General features: G+C 35.8%; 1 protein-coding gene across 5 annotated transcripts in view; it reads right to left on the reverse strand.

The window, feature by feature from the left end:
• Positions 1–18,689, reverse strand: part of SYT14 (synaptotagmin 14) — a 93,290-nt gene that overhangs the window by 11,298 nt on the left and 63,303 nt on the right. For all 5 annotated transcript variants that reach the window (XM_052806204.1, XM_052806203.1, XM_052806202.1 and 2 more), the window contains one exon: positions 2,722–2,911. In XM_052806204.1, coding sequence (XP_052662164.1) covers positions 2,722–2,911 — 190 coding nt within the window. The remainder of the gene's footprint in view (positions 1–2,721; positions 2,912–18,689) is intronic.

The raw sequence follows: 18,689 nt of genomic DNA on the forward strand, positions 1-18,689 counted from the left end.
CCAGCATATTAAGAAAAACTGCACAGAGTAATTATACTTCATATATTAAAAGCAATAAAATGAAAAATCACCGAACTGAAAACTAAGCTGGTTTTGCCCTTAGCTTTTATAGTTACAGATATTTGATTGTAATACTTCAGTTTTTGAGTAGTGATGGACTTGGGCATGAGAATGACTCTGACCTAATCTCTAAAAGTAGCTGAGGGATGCTTGCATCTGAAATTCAACTATGGGTCTCTACTTAAAATGCAAAGATCTCACTTGTTAAAATCCATGTGTTTGTGGATTTAATGTGTGTGTATGCATGCATACACACACATGCATTTAATGTGCAAAAGCTTGTACCCCGTTTCAACAAAATTTTAAAGAATACTAAGAAGCATCTTTTTCTCAGACAAAATATTGTCACACAGAGAAACAAAGACACGTTCTAACACCAACTGCTGTTGCCTGCAGGATTTGGCCTATTTGCCTGTACTTGGTTGCTAAATGAGTTACTACATAACTTATAAATATGCAGCAGAGGAGTATATACTGCCAAGAATCAGAAATGTAGGACTCAATCCATACTTGCTGCAGAAGCATTTCACAAAAATTGCATAGGTTCACAACCCCTAGACTACAGAAAGGATCGCATGTGGGAAAGAATAATTGCTTCCATTTGTATCATAGTTTCTCAAGACCTGAATGAAAACTGACCTGTGCATGTACTTTGCAGCACTTTTCAGGATTTTGGACCACTGACGGTACAAACAACAAATTTGATCAGAGCATTTCATCATCATTCCTATGGGCCTTAGTTTTCATTTTGTGGAAATGATGGCATAGAAAGAGGCTGGTACGTGTCCACGATGTTCTTGACAGGGAATTAGGAAATGGCAGTGGTATGTACCTGGGTCCAAGAGTTTACAAGAAGGTGCTACCACTGCTGGGGGGCAGGGAGGGACACATGGCACAAAACAGCCCACAGAAGAAATTTGGATTCCACAATATTCTGTGCACGGTCTTACCAGACCCAAAAAGTGCATTAGTTTCCAGATTTCTACAAACAACAGAACTCCAAACCTGCATTTGCCTAAACAGAACTGGATTATTATTATTATGAATATCAAAACTTCCCCCTATCCTTCACAGGGTATGACAAAAGCTAACACACAAGATCTTCCCTCCAAAAAGGTTAGACAGAACATGGTATTACAGGGCTATGTGCCATGTTCTATGCTGCTTTCTTGCAATTTGAAACAGATTTTTGACCCCAGTGACACACACACATGTGTTAGCTAGACAGCATGGGCCCACAGAGCCCATTTTGGGAATTAACATACCGGGGAATGAACATATCTGTCTTCAAAACAAGTACTGAACCCACATCTAACTTGCATATTCTAAATATTAAGAAAAACTTGGCTTTCTCTAGAGATTCCAGAAAGATAAGCATAAGCCACCTACTGCTTTTGCTTTAAGGGAACACATGGCCCCTTCTCTCCAAGTCTTCCCTCCCATTCATTCCTTCCCCACCCCAGTGTCCTTGGGCCTTCTTGGCTTTCCCCATCTATTTCAATGCTTTGTCTCCAAATAGGTGACTCTGGGGCAGCTACCTAATTATATAAAAGTATGAGAGATTCTTCTTCCGCCTTCCTTCTTTGGCCATGTTAACAAAGTCTGGCTCCATCAGTGTGAAAAGTATAGAGAAAGCAAAGCAGAGTAAGGCTCAGCCAAATGTAATTAATGAATAGAATAAAACATGGGTCAAGAAAGTGAGAGGAGAGCATCAGTCTCAAGTTGTTTGGCTTACTTCCTAAACTCTGAAGATAAAGTGAGATGTGCAAACCACTTATAAAATGTTGGCAGCCTGCTACATAATCTAGTAGTGCCAGTTAACCTGCTAGTGCCATAAAATCTGGGGATTAAAAAACAGAAAGAGGGGCTAAAACCTGAGCCTCCAGACAAAATCAAGACGAACAGGTAAGGTATGTCTACAAGTTATGTAAATCAGACTCATCATCTAAAAAACAATTTAAAAAAATTTTTAAAAGTTCATTACTGAATTTTCTCAAGCTATATCAAAGAATTAGAGACAGTAAAAACATTCTGTGTGTGTGACATTCCATCTGCCTCCAATTTAGAAGTACATAAAGTTCACAGATATTTCAGACAAATATATTTTTGAACAAATGCTTGAACGCACAGTTCAAGTCCTTTCCAATGAACATTCCTTCTGCACAGTAAACATGCCAAAGGTCTCAATTCGTTTCTCTGTTGTCTTTACTGACATTCCCAAGTTACATATATTACTGCCACATATACACAGGCATATAAGCAATTAAAGACTGCAGTATCAACCCCTCTAGGAACAGCAATAACTGTTCAGAGTGTTTAGATTAATATTAGCTGGCATGTACTTTCTCTTTAAACACTAACTTTTTATTCTTGGCCTGTGATGTGAGGCATCAGTAATTTAGCAATTAATCATTATGATAAAGGTAATTTATTAGTCAGTCATCATGAAAAATTAAAGTCTTGTCAACTTACAATTAATATTTTGAATTTTAGATTTTTGCTATTTCCCGACTGACTAGAAATATAAAACATGAAACAGATTAGTTGATGATTGCTCTATTTCATTTTGATTGGGTAGGACTAAATGATAGGATTGAAGTCCTTGCTACTGAGAGCCCCACCAGTACAGAAGCATTAGGATGAAAAAAGATTTTCACTCACTGGGTGGTCTGTTTGCTGCCAAGTTTTTGAAGTGGCTGCCTTTTATCACTTCTGCTGATAATCTTCCAGTTGTAGCATTATAAAGGAGGCCAATGAGGATTTCTGGAGCTGAGCCATGTACCAGAGACTGACAAGAGGAGGTACTTTCACTGCAGGACACTTCTGACATGCTCATTTGAGAGTCACAACCCTATAAAACAGATAAAAAGTTCTATGTATTTTATGGAATGATGTTACGGGAAGTCAATTTTTAGAATAACGCATAGAAAATTAGGAAAGCAACTTACTGACAATAACAGAAGTTCCATTCAATCACCCAATAAGAAATGTACATCCTTAATATATATTTAGTTTGCATATGTTAAAAGGTAACAAAGACTAAAGCAGTCTGGAATTAAAACAATTCTTAATTTTGTGTTTCCGTTGCTTCATAATTCAGGAGAAATAATAGCAGAAGATGAAGAGCACCCTTTATGGTCCCTATTTACTTCAATTGCTAAGATAAGACCTGTAACGTAATTTGTCAGCATCCTGGAGAACATTAAACCTTGCATCTTTTACTTTCCAAAAATGGAAAACACTAGTGGAACTCTGAAGATAATAAAATGCAGGAAATTCTTATTCATCCTTTGTAAAGGTTATTCTCTAGACTGAGAATTTATGAGTAGCAAAATAACAGAACACATGCAAATAGAAAAATGCACTCTGTCTAGAATAAATTAGCTTACAGGAATTTAATTGATCCAGGGATACAGAATTGCAATAGACCCTTTGTCTTGGGTGGGAAAGGAAGAATGCCATCCTAAAGCTCAGCAAGTGATACTTTAATTTCCACCCTGCAAGCTTCCAAAAAATTCAGCTCTCTCATGCAATTCTCACCACATCGCATCTTTGACGGGAACTTCCAATATTAATTTTTATCATTTTAACCCCTCATTATTGGCCTTAAAAAATAGAAAAAAAAAATTATACTTTCTTTACACTGCCATGCTGATCATACCATAGTTGTTCCTACTTTCATTTCTTGCTTTCATGCACTGGCACATAGAGTTGTACCACTGAAAATAAGAAACTGGATGGAATCTAGCCAATGGCATGGCAATTTGCCTGGTAGCCGAGAAGAGACTTTTGAATTACCAGTACATCCCTTTATGATTCTCTCAGAAAAAAAATGTAAATTGGATCCACAGATCTTTCAGATATGGCTTGACTCATTAGGGAATCTGGCAGCACTCTTTCAAGAAGTCATGATGATTTTGTGAAGCTGATTCTTCCCAGATTCCACATGTCTCTATCATTTCCAAAAACAGCTGACATGGGCGCAAGATCAGTCCTAAAACCTAAATAGCACAAATCTTCATCAAGATAAAAGTTAACTTTAAAAGCAGGTAACTTGATCTGACATATAAAGCCCAAATGCATTATAGAATCTCAAATTATAGAAGACATGATACCTACAAGAAGAAATTATGAACCTACAATAACATCCTCCATATTGATGTTTTAACTAGTTCTTCTCAATAGAACATTTCCAAGAAGTCTGGCAGAATTTTCAAGTAGCCATCTAGTTCCTCACTAATAAACATTCACTGTAGTTGGCAAATGTATTCTTACTACTAAAGAAGGACCTCAACAAAATTCCCTGATTTCCATCCCCCAAGCTGCAAATTCTGAATTTTAAGTCTCAGGTTATTTCTCCAGTAGTTCTCTATTCAATTCCAAGAATAAATTTCAAATGGGTTGCAAATTGTAAATTGCTGAAATTGAACTACAAGTATACGTTCATTCTCTGATTCTTGGGACTCACAAAACAGGGAACTTTTGATTCCTAACTTCAACAGCAGAATACAAAATGGAAAATTTAAAAGAAAGATGAGTTGATTCAGCAGTCAGTATACACTGCTCACTTGAAAGCCTCAGACTGTCGCAACTGCAGCTATTACTTAAGTTTTCTGGTCTTTTAAAATTGTAACACATTATCCCTGTAATGCTTATCCATCTTACTATTTTGTTGGGCCAGGAATTAACCACAGTCAACGTGATACTGTTCAAAGCTTAGGTCTCAAATTTGATTGTGATCGTGCTGCAAATCCCCCAAAAAGACATAACACAAAGTGAGCAGCTGGGTAACACTCCCTCCCAAACCCTCAAAGGGCTTTGACATCTGTACTGAGAGAAGGTGATGATACCACTTTTTTCCTAATTGTGACTTATTTGTACAGTTTACTAATATTCTAATAGGGACTCAGTCTAATTCAGTTTATGACAGAGTTAAACTGATTACAACGGGTATCAGAATAACATTTGGAATGCTAGAAATAGTAAATAGTAAATGAGTGATGACTGAGTGGGAATGAGTCCTGAAGTACCTTGAAAAGGAAGACAAGTAGCTTCTGCGTGATATAACAGAGAAGGGGGAAAAGAACTGAAAAATGAAACAAGTGTGATATTACAAAGTTACATAAGGATGGGCTAGAAAAATCATTCCTTTACAACAGAATCCTGAGTGGATGTGAGAAGGACAAGACTGCATTTGTCAAGGCCAGAGAAAAGGATCTCACCAGCTGAATGGTGGGATGAGAAGACCCAGGTGATGCTTCAGATCTGTAAGTGGATGGAAATGCAACTAAGTGGCTGTACCTTAGAACTGTTGCACGGATAGAATTGGTAGATGTAGCTGAAAACCAGGAGAGAGGGTCTAACTTAAATGTTTTGCTACAATATTTTCTAAAACAAAATATTTTGCCTTTTGTTTTCAGACAGGTGGCAGGTTTGAAACAAACAAAAGCATGGTGTTTAATCCCTCGTGTATAATAAACTTATGAATCTCCTTCCTACAAAATGCTGCGGTGACAGAAGTTTAAAGGCATTAAAATAAAGCAACCAAATTCACTGAAGAAACAATCTAAACAATATTTTGTTTTCCATTTCACATTAAAAAAAAGACTCCAGTCCATTTTATTTCATGCTGACCCAAACATATTTTAAAAAAATACTCTGCTTTTCAATTATGAACTGGAAAATCCTAATATAAAAGAAAGTGAGATGGTTAAGAAGAAAAATGAAGCAGTGAGGAGTGAAGCAGATTAGAAGACAGACTGATGTTACTGGGTTAACAACATAAACCGAAGTATAATTTCTGTGTCTATGATAAGGGAGAAAACAGAGAATTTGGGGGCAAGTAGGTAAAAGAGATGAGAAAAAGGGGAAGGTGAGGTTGTATGTTGTCAGTTTTCTTTTGAAAGAAAACAGAAAGATCCTATGAGGAAGAAAAGAAGAAACAGGAATCAGGGAGGTAAAGAGACAGCTGGGACCAACAGGGCTCAGATCAACAACTGGAGAAAGACTTTTCATTGCAGGACAAAGTTAAAATCAGGGATACTGAGAATTATTAGACATCTTCTCAAAAGTATTTTCTCCACCGCACAGTTTATTGTTCACATTGTGGAGACCCATTCATTGTTTTCAGTAAGGTATTCCATGATAATCACAGCTGCTGGTAAGTAACCTGACTTTGTGTTAAGTCCATAAGCTGCACTAGAATTGAAAATAACAGTTTTCCAAGTCTCTGTATAGAGTTTTTTTTCTGTTTACATAGTCAAAATTCAAGAAGAGTGCTAACAAACTCATCAAGAAAACAGCAAGACAAGAAGTTACATTTTTACCTGCTCAAAATGTAACCTTCATGATCATGTGCCAAACTGTAAAATATTAACACTGAAATTGCTAATTGGTACAACATGAATATAAACTTAGCTACAACAAAGCTTTCATCTCATGACATTACAGTGCTACCAGATGCTTTTCATTCCATACAGATCTGCATTCAATCTATCTGCAGGCCACTTTGATACTCTAGCTCCACTGTGGGAAATGTAATATTTAGACCAAAAGTTACCATTTGTTTGAAATAATCTGTCTACATAAGTTTATTTTTGTAACTCTTCTCTCTCTTCCTCTATAAACACTGTGTGTATTTTAATAAGGGAAAAAAAGGACTAAGGTTCCATAATAGCAAAAGCCTTTCAAGGTCAGTGAAGCACCAGAATAGCCTAGTAAGAACTGTTGTAAAATCTTAAATGCAGATTTTTAAGAACTTGGATGAATTGTCAAGGTATTGATGATCTGGCCACAGTGCAAGAAGCTGTCTCTTGAGTTTGTCTCCAGGATATGAATGCTAAATCTCTAACCTATTTTTGTCAATTTAGCCATAACAAGAATGTATTATTAACAGTAAACACAAGCAAAAAAATATTAGGTAAAGTCTATTCCAAAAATTTGGTTCAAAGGTCTGTCTTACTACAGTAAATTATAAATTTTCAGCTTTTCAATTTTATAACACAGAGCTTTGCACAAAGGACCTAAACCTTCCCATAGACACCATAGGATAGTACTTTACTACAAAGTTAGGCAGATTTTATTTGATCAACACTTATAAGAATCAGTGCCTTTCACTAGATTATAAGAGTAATGTGTGTTATATTCTACAAAAACTTAATTACTAATTCTCCAAACTATTGTCCTTGACGACTTCTATGCATATATTATCTAGGGAAGAAACATCACTTTTTAATAAATATATAATAAAAATATTCCCATTAAGCGGTATTTGTACTTCACAAAATACAAATTTGTATTTGTACTTCACAAAATACAAATTTGTATTTGTACTTCACAAAATACAAATTTGTATTTGTACAACAGTTGGCAATCAAAATAAGAACACTCTTTTCTTCCCTCATGCCAATGGACGTGAACGCATACAATGCACAATGTCAGACCTGAACCCCTAAGAAGTATTTTCATTAATCTTTTTCTCTGCTCTCTTACAACATAGAGAATCCTCTATTTGCAACTATGGTAATATATGTAAAACGTATTTATTTGTCTTCCTTCACCATAATTCCATGGAAACAGGATATTTGTTACTTACATATTCATCTCCTACTGTTATTTTTCTACACCCTGAAGTTCTGCTTATAAATTCTGCTCTTAAGCCAACTGGAGTTAATGACAGGGAATAATGGCGCCATGCTCTGAGGGCAGTTAAAAGTTCATTTTCCTCAACACACAGGTTAAAATCATGCCTCTGTAGGCTTACAAAACAAGAACATCTGATTCTCTTGGCTTTTCAAAATATACACAGGAAAGATGAAACCTTGCTGACAATCCTTCAGCAACAAAAATCTGATTCACAGCATGTTACTTGTCAAAATGTCTCTCTCAAATTTTAAATGTTAATGTTATACCAGTAATCTCTTAAAGAACTTTTTTGCACATTACTTTCTTCTACTGCTATATCAATACAACTGAGGGGTTAGGGAAGGAAATTTGAATCCTAGTAGGCAAAAGAAGGAACTGAATCCAGGTCTCCAACATTTTAGATAAAAGTATTCATCTCTCTTAATCACCAGCCCAGTGCTGAACCCTGAAGCTACTGTTTCACTTTGAGGCAAAAGCTTGCTGGGGTGATGAGAGCACCCAGGCACCAAACAGGCTCCAGACCAGCTCTTAGCCTGGAGCCCATCCCCTACTTCAGCTCTGAGAGGCAGAGAGGAGGAGAAAACTGAACCTAGAGGCTCCACATCCCTCATTAGTGGCTTAACCACAAGGTACTTTATAAAAACATGTTTCAAAGCTAAAATACTTTTGAAAAAATATCAAGATCATTCCTGGGAAAGAGAACTTAAACCACCTGAAGAACTCAGCCCTTTAAAACACAGGGATGTAAAATAATTAGGAAAGTCAAAGAATGGAGCTTTATAATTTTGAATTCTGGCATCTAAATCCCACTTACGTGCTATACTGGACACTTGGATGCTTTTGTGGAGATGTTTGCCTCGGTTCCTCATCACTTCTGCTCCTGTTTCCTCTAACTCATGGAAGAACTGTGACGATCGATATGCTTGAAAAAAGGAAGTCCTCAAGAATACAATACTCATAACAAAACACTTCCTTAAACGAAACAATCAATACTCTTTCTGTATAACCAATAGCTGCAGGAAGTATCAACTTTTTGTTTCTAAAGGTAGAACTAGGTGTTACATGATGCTCAAAACAATATTAAATGTTTGAAATAATAAGATTCTTATTGATAAGATTAATAATAATAGAAGTTCGCAAAGATGTTGCAAAATAAGAATTAAATTAAGAAGCAAGTGCCAAGAAAGTTTGGAGGGTTTTTTTTTGTTGTGGTTGGTTTTTTGGTTTTTTTTTTTGGTTTTTTTTTTTTTTTTTTTTTTTTTTTTACACATTTCTTTCTGTACTGTATACCATTGTCATTTTGAGGCTTTGACAATTTTTAAAAATACCTGAATTTAAATGGTGTCAATCTGGATGTTCTAGCTTTTTTTTTGTTTGTTCTTTGTTTTTTTGTTGGTTGGTTTGTTTTTTAAAGAAAACCAACACTTCTGAAATTGTACAAAGCTACCTATCTTCACAACATGTTAGGGAGGAAATTCCAATTCCTATTGTAGCTGGCTGTCCTGTGTAGTAAGATTAAGAGAACATAGAGTTTTATCAGTATTTTGCTTTAAACTAATAACCTGAACTTGCAAATGCTGAAACATATAGTTTTAGGCACCTCTCAAAGATTCAAACTTTAGGAAAGCATCATTATTTATGACAGGTAATTATTTGGGGGTTTTTTGCTTAATAGCTTCCTTGAAGCACGTTCCAATTAAGTATAATATGCATTTTTATTCAGGTACTTAACACTTTACAGTATTCATATCTACGTCAACTTAAATCACAAACATGAAAGTAAATATTCTAATAATATATCCATTATGCAACCTGATTTTAGGAAATAAAACATATTAATTTGGGTAGAATGGCAAGCTTTAAAAATTACCAGGATTTCCTATTCACAAATTCCAATTAAAAAAACCTTTAGCAAATAAATACATTCAACATTGATGGTATTCACATCAAATATGGAATTGTTTTAATTATTAAGCTACTATTAATGTAGCTGAAAATCAGATTATCTGAAGTGGTAAAATTCACATTTCTCATCAAATGCTTCTGTTCTACCTTCTTTTTTACCCTCAAGAGAAAAAAAAACTTCTAGATGCAGAATTTTACAACACACATTGTTTTCTCACAGATGAAACACTGGAAATGGAGATCAAATGAAAAATAATAATTCTTTCATTCACTACAGTCAAAAGACTAAAATCTTAAAAATTCTATGCACAACTTTAATTTACGATAGATACTATAATGTACAGAGCTATAAAACCTCTTTAGATACATGATGATACTACACAAATTTCAATTTTGAAGTAATTTAAAATTAATTAATTTTAATAAAAATTAAAACCTTTGTGGGTTTTCTAATAAGAATACAGTATTATTAAAATAAGGTTTGTTTTCAAACTTTAGGGTACCATAATTTAGTCATAAAATGAAAATGACAAAATAAAATGTATATATTCTTAATAATGGCAAAACAACATTCCACTTTTCTGAAAGATTTTGAACAAGTTCACAGCGAGATTTCTGTGTTGCTGTTAGTATTTCATGAGAATTTGCTATTAGTACTTTGTGTCTAAAAGTTTTAAAAATTATCAGCTCTGCAGAACAAAACATTAATTCTCTACAGAAAGGGAAGCATTTTAAGTTTTCTATAACTTCTATTCATCTGCATTTAAATTACACCTTTGGCTTCCATGCCAGATTATGAAAGGTCACCTAGTTGTTCCATAGCCTTAATGGGCTTGAAATTTGCACAGCAAACCCGAGCAGCAGTGGAGGCAATTGGAAATGAATGTACAATGGAATTTACAGCATTTACAAAAGTCTACCTGCTTTTTATACAGTCATAGGCAAGGGGAGGAAAAGAGGCAAGAGGCCTTTTATTACTGAATTCTGTTTTCTGAGATAAGACATGTAGCATAAAGAAACACTCAAGCACTAAAAGCTGTTAGATGTTTGTGCTAGCAATTTAGTTAAGAACATCAGACACAAAGTGCAGACATTTTACCTGCACTCCTGATGAAGCTATGCTAACAGCTCCTACTCAGACTCACACCTCCCCCTCTCTTTACTCCCTGTCAAACTTCTAAGACCATGGAGATGTTACTGTGGGACAGCTTCCAAGACCACAGACTTCTTTAAATGACAATACTCTGTCCAGATGGAGTTATTCTCTATGCTCACTGGGGAGATCAATAGAAAATAATTTCATTTTTTCTCTTTTCTCTCTTGATTATACTCTTTCAAACTGGGAAAAGAGAAAAAGATTCAGTGATCAAACAGTAAGCATAATTTATGAGGAGTCAATCTATAGACTAGTATTTGATGGCATAAACATTCATGCAATTATTTTTCACAATGAAAAAATCCATAACATTAAAGGTACATTTATAATGCATTTGTCAGTTAAATTATCTGCGATTAACAGTTCACCCAGCTCCAATTTTATCTGCTAGTGGTACCCCTTTTGATTTGTTCAGGTCATGTTTAATCTTGTGATCGGAAGATCACCAGGTGTTTGCAGTTATAAGGGATCTGCTTCAGTTCTTAGAGCTATTATACACACCACAAAGAAGGGCAAGAGGTGGAGATAAACTGGATTCTCCTGGGGCCAGCTGACAGCTGATTAAGCCCAACAGAAAGACAGGAGCTGTGGAAGATCCAGCTCAAGGTCAGACAATGAGGGCCAAGCCTGCCAAGAGGCTAACACACTAAGACTAGAAGGATCCTTTGCTAAAGACACCCTATGAACAGAAATGCTTATCTGACACCAAATACAGGATGCTTGAATATACAAAAGAAGTGATTACCTGGATATCCTCAAGTCTGAAATAAAGAATGCTAATGAAGAACACTTACATTACACTGCAAAGCCCGGGAGAAGAATAATCACCCAGTAAATAAACCAAAAACTAAACCTAAAAGTTCCACAAATATGTAAGTTATAAATTTGCAGACTAGGTGACTTCATCTGTTTGTGCAACGTCTCTGATTAGGATTTCCCCCAGTGGAGATGGAGGAAAACTGCACATGCTTTTGCTGAAGGGTGCTCAAACCTGCAAACAGAACTGTGTTTTCCCTTTTTCTTGTTTCCTTCAAAGACAGTAACAAAAGTGAGAAGATATTTGTGTGTATGCATACGTGAAAACAAGAAAGAATTCAAATTATAAGAAAATAGAATAGTTGGGAAACTCGGTATCTCTAAGGGAAACAGAAATTTCACTTGGATTCATAAGTTAAAGAATATATCTCCACTGAAAGAGTTGCTTGAGGAAGATTTGAGCAGCAGCCTGTACTCTTCAAAAGTGGAAATTTCATGCAATGTGACAACCTTGATAGTCTTTACTTGTAACTCCTACAAAGCCACTTCTGGGAAATTTACAGTTGTTTTTACAGTATGATTATTTTCCTTACTGCTCTTTGAAATTGCAATCCAGGTTGGGAGATCATACTTAACGCCACAGAGAATGATAGTCTGAGAATCTCACAGACACCTGATGAAATTCTCATTTTTCTAGCTTTATGTATTTATGAGCTTTTTCCATTTTATTTTGTTAAAGATGATCAAAACTAGACATACAATTCACAATGTGTTTGTCACTGACGGACTGGCTTTCTGGGGCAGCAAGAGTATTGCTCAAGAGGATTACTTCGATTTAATCTAGAACAGTCATTCACAGCCTGTCATTTGACTGGGCGCATTTTAGAGACTGAAAAGCATCATCATATACTCAAAATAGTAATACCATGTCTAAAACATATTTGTGAACCCAAATATCAAAGATTGTGGGGATCAAACTGAGTAAATAACTTTTTTCAAGCAACTCATTGATTAAAGGCAAAAGATCCCAGTTTTTATTTATTTTACTCAGTACACAGATACTAACATGGAGAGACAACAAACAATCTTTATTCTGGCTACGTGACCAACTGATGATTTTGACAAATAGATGAAATTATTTACATTGCTGACATCAAAGAATTCTCCCAATATCCTACATTCAGGGTCATGGTAACAGATCTAGTTACCAAAGTAGGAACTTGCCTCCCATCTGAGTATCAGCAAGGTAGTTGAAAGTTAATGTTAAATTCATGGTCTGGTTTTGCTAATGTGTTGAAGAAAGCCCTGGTGTTATGCTGGCATTTTTTTTAAAACCTCTAAAAACTTGAAGGCCAAGTGGACTTTGTTAACTCCGCCACGGCAGTGGCATGTACATTCAGAATGCTTTGACCATCCACATTGGCCAGCATATCCCAGAAATAGTATAGAAATACCATTTTGATAGCATTTTTATTAGCTCTATTATCCGTGACTGTCAGGGGTAACTGGAATCAAATTATTATTCTTGTCTCTTACAAAAAAGTCCAGCAATAAAGGCTAGAAATGCAAACTAATTGAGAAATGTGGTGGATGTGCAAGATCCAACTAAGGGCTCTCAGAACCTCATAAGAAGTCAGAAGCTTGTTTCCAGAGAATTAGGGTTTTTCATTTGGAAAAGCTTTAGACTCTTTGAATTGCTGATAGAACAGGAATCACAACCCTAGCTAGCCTAGACATGACAGAATGACAAACCCTGAATTGTTGCTTTGTGAAAAGCTTCCTGAACTGATCTTGGACTTGATTTTCAATGGACGAATAGCAGCAATATGGCCCATGCCTACGATGGTATAAGGCAGAGCATCCTAATGACAAAGATCCTTCTCATAATCACAGTGGAGATAGCCAATAACCCATGAAAGGGCTGAAGTACTAAATTTAGTTATAGAGTTTAAAGCAGTTTGCAGGGACTATTGCCTCTTACTCTGGATTCATTCAAATAACTGGATATGAATTTCTGTAGAGCTTGAGGAAACATTCTAGTGTTTCTGGATAGCTCACTCAAGAGGCTTGTTCAACTTAGGACAGAAATAACCGTATCACCCTCCACGACAGTAATCAATTATCAAAAACAAGTGGCATATGTTGAAACTGGTCAACCATTTTGCTCCTGAGATGACAGAATGGCTGCAGTTACCTGAGACAAGTTGTGATTGTAAAAAAAAAAGAAAAATCTTGAAAACTACATAAAAGTGTTCTACAAAGCATCAAGGTTATTCTATGTGGGACTGAAACAGTCCCACAGTCTCAATGCCTAGTCCAGTGCTTCTTGGATGAACAGACTAATTATATGACAAAAATTGCCATGAATGATTAGACATATTTACATAAGAAAAAATCCGGAGAAAATAGCACTGATTTGGAAAGCCAATTAATTTTTAACTGTGACAACTGAACTTAGCTAGCGGGAGGTCCTTATCATCTGGTCAGATTCTATTTGAGTTCTTGAAACTTGCATCTGTCAGAAGAATGCAGACACACCATTGGCTTTAAAGCACAGTAGCCACAGCTGTCTTTGTGTTTTTCCCCCCATATCCTGATGAAGACCCAAGCAGAGAGAGAGACATGGGTTAGCACTTATCTTCTCAGCTGCCAGGAACAGTGCTCAGTCACCACCACACAAAGGCACACAAGTTGAGGCAGCCATGACACTGGAAAGACAATGGCTGTTACTTGCCGATACTGCCACGAAATGTTGCACAACCAGCTAAACACAGGGAGACTGCTTCATTTGCCAAGTACTGTCAAGTTCTCCTGCAGCCTCAGTAATATGATCACCATTTTCCAGTCACCTAATAATTTTCTTCAAAGAAATCACAGGAGTCATCCTTCTTATTGTGTCAAAGGATTAATTCTGATTTTCCATGTTTTACACCACTAACTCAAATGAATTCAGCAAGCTATTCCCAAGATAAGAATGTGCTCAGTGTTTAAAGATAATTGCCCCTTACTTTGATGAACATAATTTTTACAAGCTAACTGAAAGCATTTATGCACCATCACATAGGAACTGATCCATTTAGGTAGAATTCTAGTTAAATAAAATACTATGAACAAAATCTTTTGAGTATCCCCCCCCCCCAGACAAGTCTTAGTCATTTTTTCATTAGCCGTTTTAAAGTATCATACTGGTATTTAGTAAAGATCTGTTTATACGTATGTATTTTAGTATTTAGCCTTCCAAATATAATCCTGAATAGACCATGCCATAAGAACACAATAGTAGAGTCACCAATAGGTCTAAAGCGTAAGACTTTTCACAAAACCTGACAGCTCGACTCTAAAATGGACAAGAATTCCCAAGAAAGAAATGCCTCTCTGAAAGCTTTTTTTCTGAGAAGTTTATGAACACACAAATATCGATTATAAAGAATACTGAAGATATACCACACATAAAGGGCAACATGGAACAAATGCCTTAAGCACAATGCATAAACCAACATATACTAGATGATTAACCATTGTCAGACTGGAGAGAGTGCGCACTTGTGTGTGCAAGAGCGAGCATTTTTATACACTGCATGCACAAATGCCTTCACTCAAAATATACAAAATAATCCTTTAAGCACATATGATTGCCCACACCATCCATTCTTTGTTATGGGGATCATATCTGGGAGTTCAATATGTTAGAAGTGTTACAGAAATAAAGAAAAATTTAATTCTCCACAGTAAACACCTTGTTATTGACAATACATAATGAACGATTACTAGATTGGCTTAGCAGGAAGAGGCATGTTTTGGTCATCCAAATTGTACTTCCAAAATCAATGAAAAAATAAAATCATGATTGATTGTTGTTATTCTACACCAAAAGCAACCTGTGGGATGGTGAAGAGGATTACGCTTGGTTTTTTTATCTTTTTCAAACAGATTTCACTCAATAAACTGCTTATATGTTTTTATAATCACATCACGCTGGAGGCTGTTGTTCACTGTCAGGAAAATTTCTTTGGGTGAGAAGAACGAAGAGCAACTAAAAACAGGTCCACAGGGATTTCCTGAAGAAAAATAAAGAGCATCGCAATAGATTCTAAACTTCAAGATGGGTGAATAAAAATTTGTCTACAATTCTATTAAAAGGAAAATTTCTCTAAAAGCATCAACAAAGGTCTTTCTAAGCAAACTATACTCAGACAAAACCACAATGTACACCCCTGCTTATTAACTTCTGATGCAATGTCCAATTTCTATCAAATCTGAAAGGGGAACAGTCTCAGATAACAGTGACAACTGCACTCTGGCTAGCCCATATTGGTTCTGTTGCTTCCTCCTCACTCGAAAGTATGCTGAACTTGGAAGGAAGCGTGTGATAAATAAGGGGGCTGAGGAGGAATTCCCTGTTACGTGGGAGAACTGCAGCAACACAGGACTGTTAAAGACAAATGGCAATAGGACTGGGGATAATAGCTCCTAATGTAAGACATTGTATGCAATGTAGGAAGGTGAGGAACAGCGTGACATCTTGGGTGAGAAAGATAGTTTGTGAATGTATTTGTAAATTTGAAGCCATGTGTAGCTTTGAAACCTAATTTAAGGAACATCCTAGTATCACGTACTCACCATGACATGCACTTGTCCACATTTTAACAATAACCAGAGAGTTGCAGGCCCCACTCATGTGAGTGTGCCACCATGTTTGAAAGGCACTGAACTTGCTGGGCTACCTTTAACCAGATTCCCTGGTAGCTTTAAGGTATAACTGAAAATATACTAAACTTCACAGGACACAAACTGTTCTTATACAATCAGAAAGCAGATGATTAGCTAATGAAATACATTCATATAATATCAGTCATAGACAGAAACAAATAAAATATGTTTCTGCAGAAGAGATTGGCAAGATGTTTTAATGCATTACGAAGTTTCAGTGGCAGAAGGTGTACTTAATATATAAAGTCCATATAATAAGAAGCAGTGGGAAAAATAGGACAACTGTCATGTGTCCAAGAAATATTTTCATAAAAAAGCTGTCAAATATAAACACTTGTCAGCAACAAAACACTCTGCAACTGAACAAGACAAATTTAACTCAGAATTTACAATGTACCTCATAATGGATTTTATAATTACAAATATCCCTGAACAACTGGATATCTGCAAATTGAAACAACACTTACCTTCTCCTGTTAAATAACTCCTGCCTGGCATTTATGATTAATTGGGCATAAAGATTGTTGTTGGCTTATTCTAGCAAAAGGACAGTTGAGAAGCAATACAACCAATGTGTACAGATAGACCCAGGGGCAAACACCTGAGAAGGGTAAGAACTAATTAAGCTCAAGGACCATGCTGGTATAAGAACAAATGGTAATAAATTGGCCTTGAAGAAATTCAGGTTGGAAGTGAAACAACCTGATATTTTCAGATGAAAATTTGCAAATTTGTGATCAGGATGACCTGGCTGTTTGCAATAATAAGGGCTTCAACGCAAATGACCCAGGATGCCCCCCACTTCCAGTCATACATCCTAAAAACACGATAAAACGTAACACTCTTGCAAAATAACTATATGTTAAATCCTGTAATAAATCTGCTCACTGAAAAAAATAATATAGGCTATAAATAACAATAGAAAAATATCTGTAAACTCAGATGTCAATGAATTTCCAAAGGTTTAAACCCTGATTTGCATAGTTCCAAAAAACCATGGATCCTCATTCAGGCAATCAAGACTATGAAGGTTCCTTTCCAGCAACAGGTAGGGCTAAGATAAATCTGCCTAAATCCCATTACAGCAACAAACTCTGGAAGATCCTTTCACTTCCTACCAATATTCCTTATTCTTGTTCCTTCTCCCAAAAAATGAGGAGAGAAAAATGTAGACATGGCATCCCTTACCATCACAGAAAATAAATAACCATCTTATCTTTGATGACTTCTGGAATTTGTTTTTACTCTCCCTGCCACAAAAGCCCAAGAAAATAATACAGAAAAATAACCAATGCACATATGGGATATACCAGTTAATCAAAAGCCTGGCCCATTCATTGGCGCCTTTCACTGACTTCGGTAAATTTTATACAAGAACCTACCGAAAACACACACAAATTTAGCCAGTAACATTTAGAATATTCAGTGTTTTGTTTCATGGGGTGCTTTTTTCCCAGCTGTGAAACTAGCAAACTCTGTGTTAGGGAAGTTTACGCTATGTAGGTGAACCACTTCATCCTTGGAATAGACTGATCTGTACTTCTTAAGGAATCATAAAAAAGCTGTTCTATTATCTGTTGATCCTCCATCAGATTGAAGTTTTCATCTCAGCTTTTACAAATTCTAATTAATATTTTTAGTCATTAAATACAATGGCATTTTGAGTGTCTTTTGTAATATTCATGTTCAACAGAAATGCCGTTTCAATTGATCCAAACTTTTTTTGAAAATGTAGAACAAATTAACGGCATTGTTTCACTTGAAAAAAACCTTTTCCTTTCTTTCCCTTCTCCTCCTCTTTCTCTTTTATTGATAGTCTAAAAAACCCACAGAATACACAGAATGTGCACATAAGGATGCCCTTGCTAAAACACCTTCTCTTTCCCCCATAAGTCCATTATTTAGCACATATGCAGCTCTTAAGCAATGAACATTCAAGCACTCCTAGTCTAGGAAGCCTTGACCATAACATCACAAACATTCTCTTTCTGGACAAAAGCATACTTAAATTCTTACAAAAAAGAAAAAGGAGATGCTGATCACTGCCCATATAGTGATCTCCTGTGTTTTTTGATAGTGATACCTAAGTTTACCCTTAATTACTGTTGCTCTGCTTTATTAAAAATATTAAGGTTAAATTATTTTGGGGGACAAAAAATTTTGTTCTTCAGATAGGTAGGAGTTTTTTTCAGCAAACAAAAATCCTTTTCAGTTTGAACTACTTTTCACACTATTTTTCACTTCAGACTGAACCAGAAATCAACTATTTACAAGGTTCTAATCTAAAGTTACTAATAATGGCTTTGTGCTCTCAAAATTCTTCTTTCCTATCTTTCTTTCTTGAAAGGAAAATACCTTTTGCAACCAAAATTTAATTGCAACAGATGAAGGACACTCGCTTGTATAGCTTTTTTTTTTCCCGCTCCTTTTTCTTTTTTTAATTAAAATGCTGTGGGTA

This window comes from Harpia harpyja, chromosome 13 (assembly GCF_026419915.1).
Source record: "Harpia harpyja isolate bHarHar1 chromosome 13, bHarHar1 primary haplotype, whole genome shotgun sequence".
In the NCBI taxonomy this organism is placed as follows: Eukaryota; Metazoa; Chordata; class Aves; order Accipitriformes; family Accipitridae; genus Harpia; species Harpia harpyja.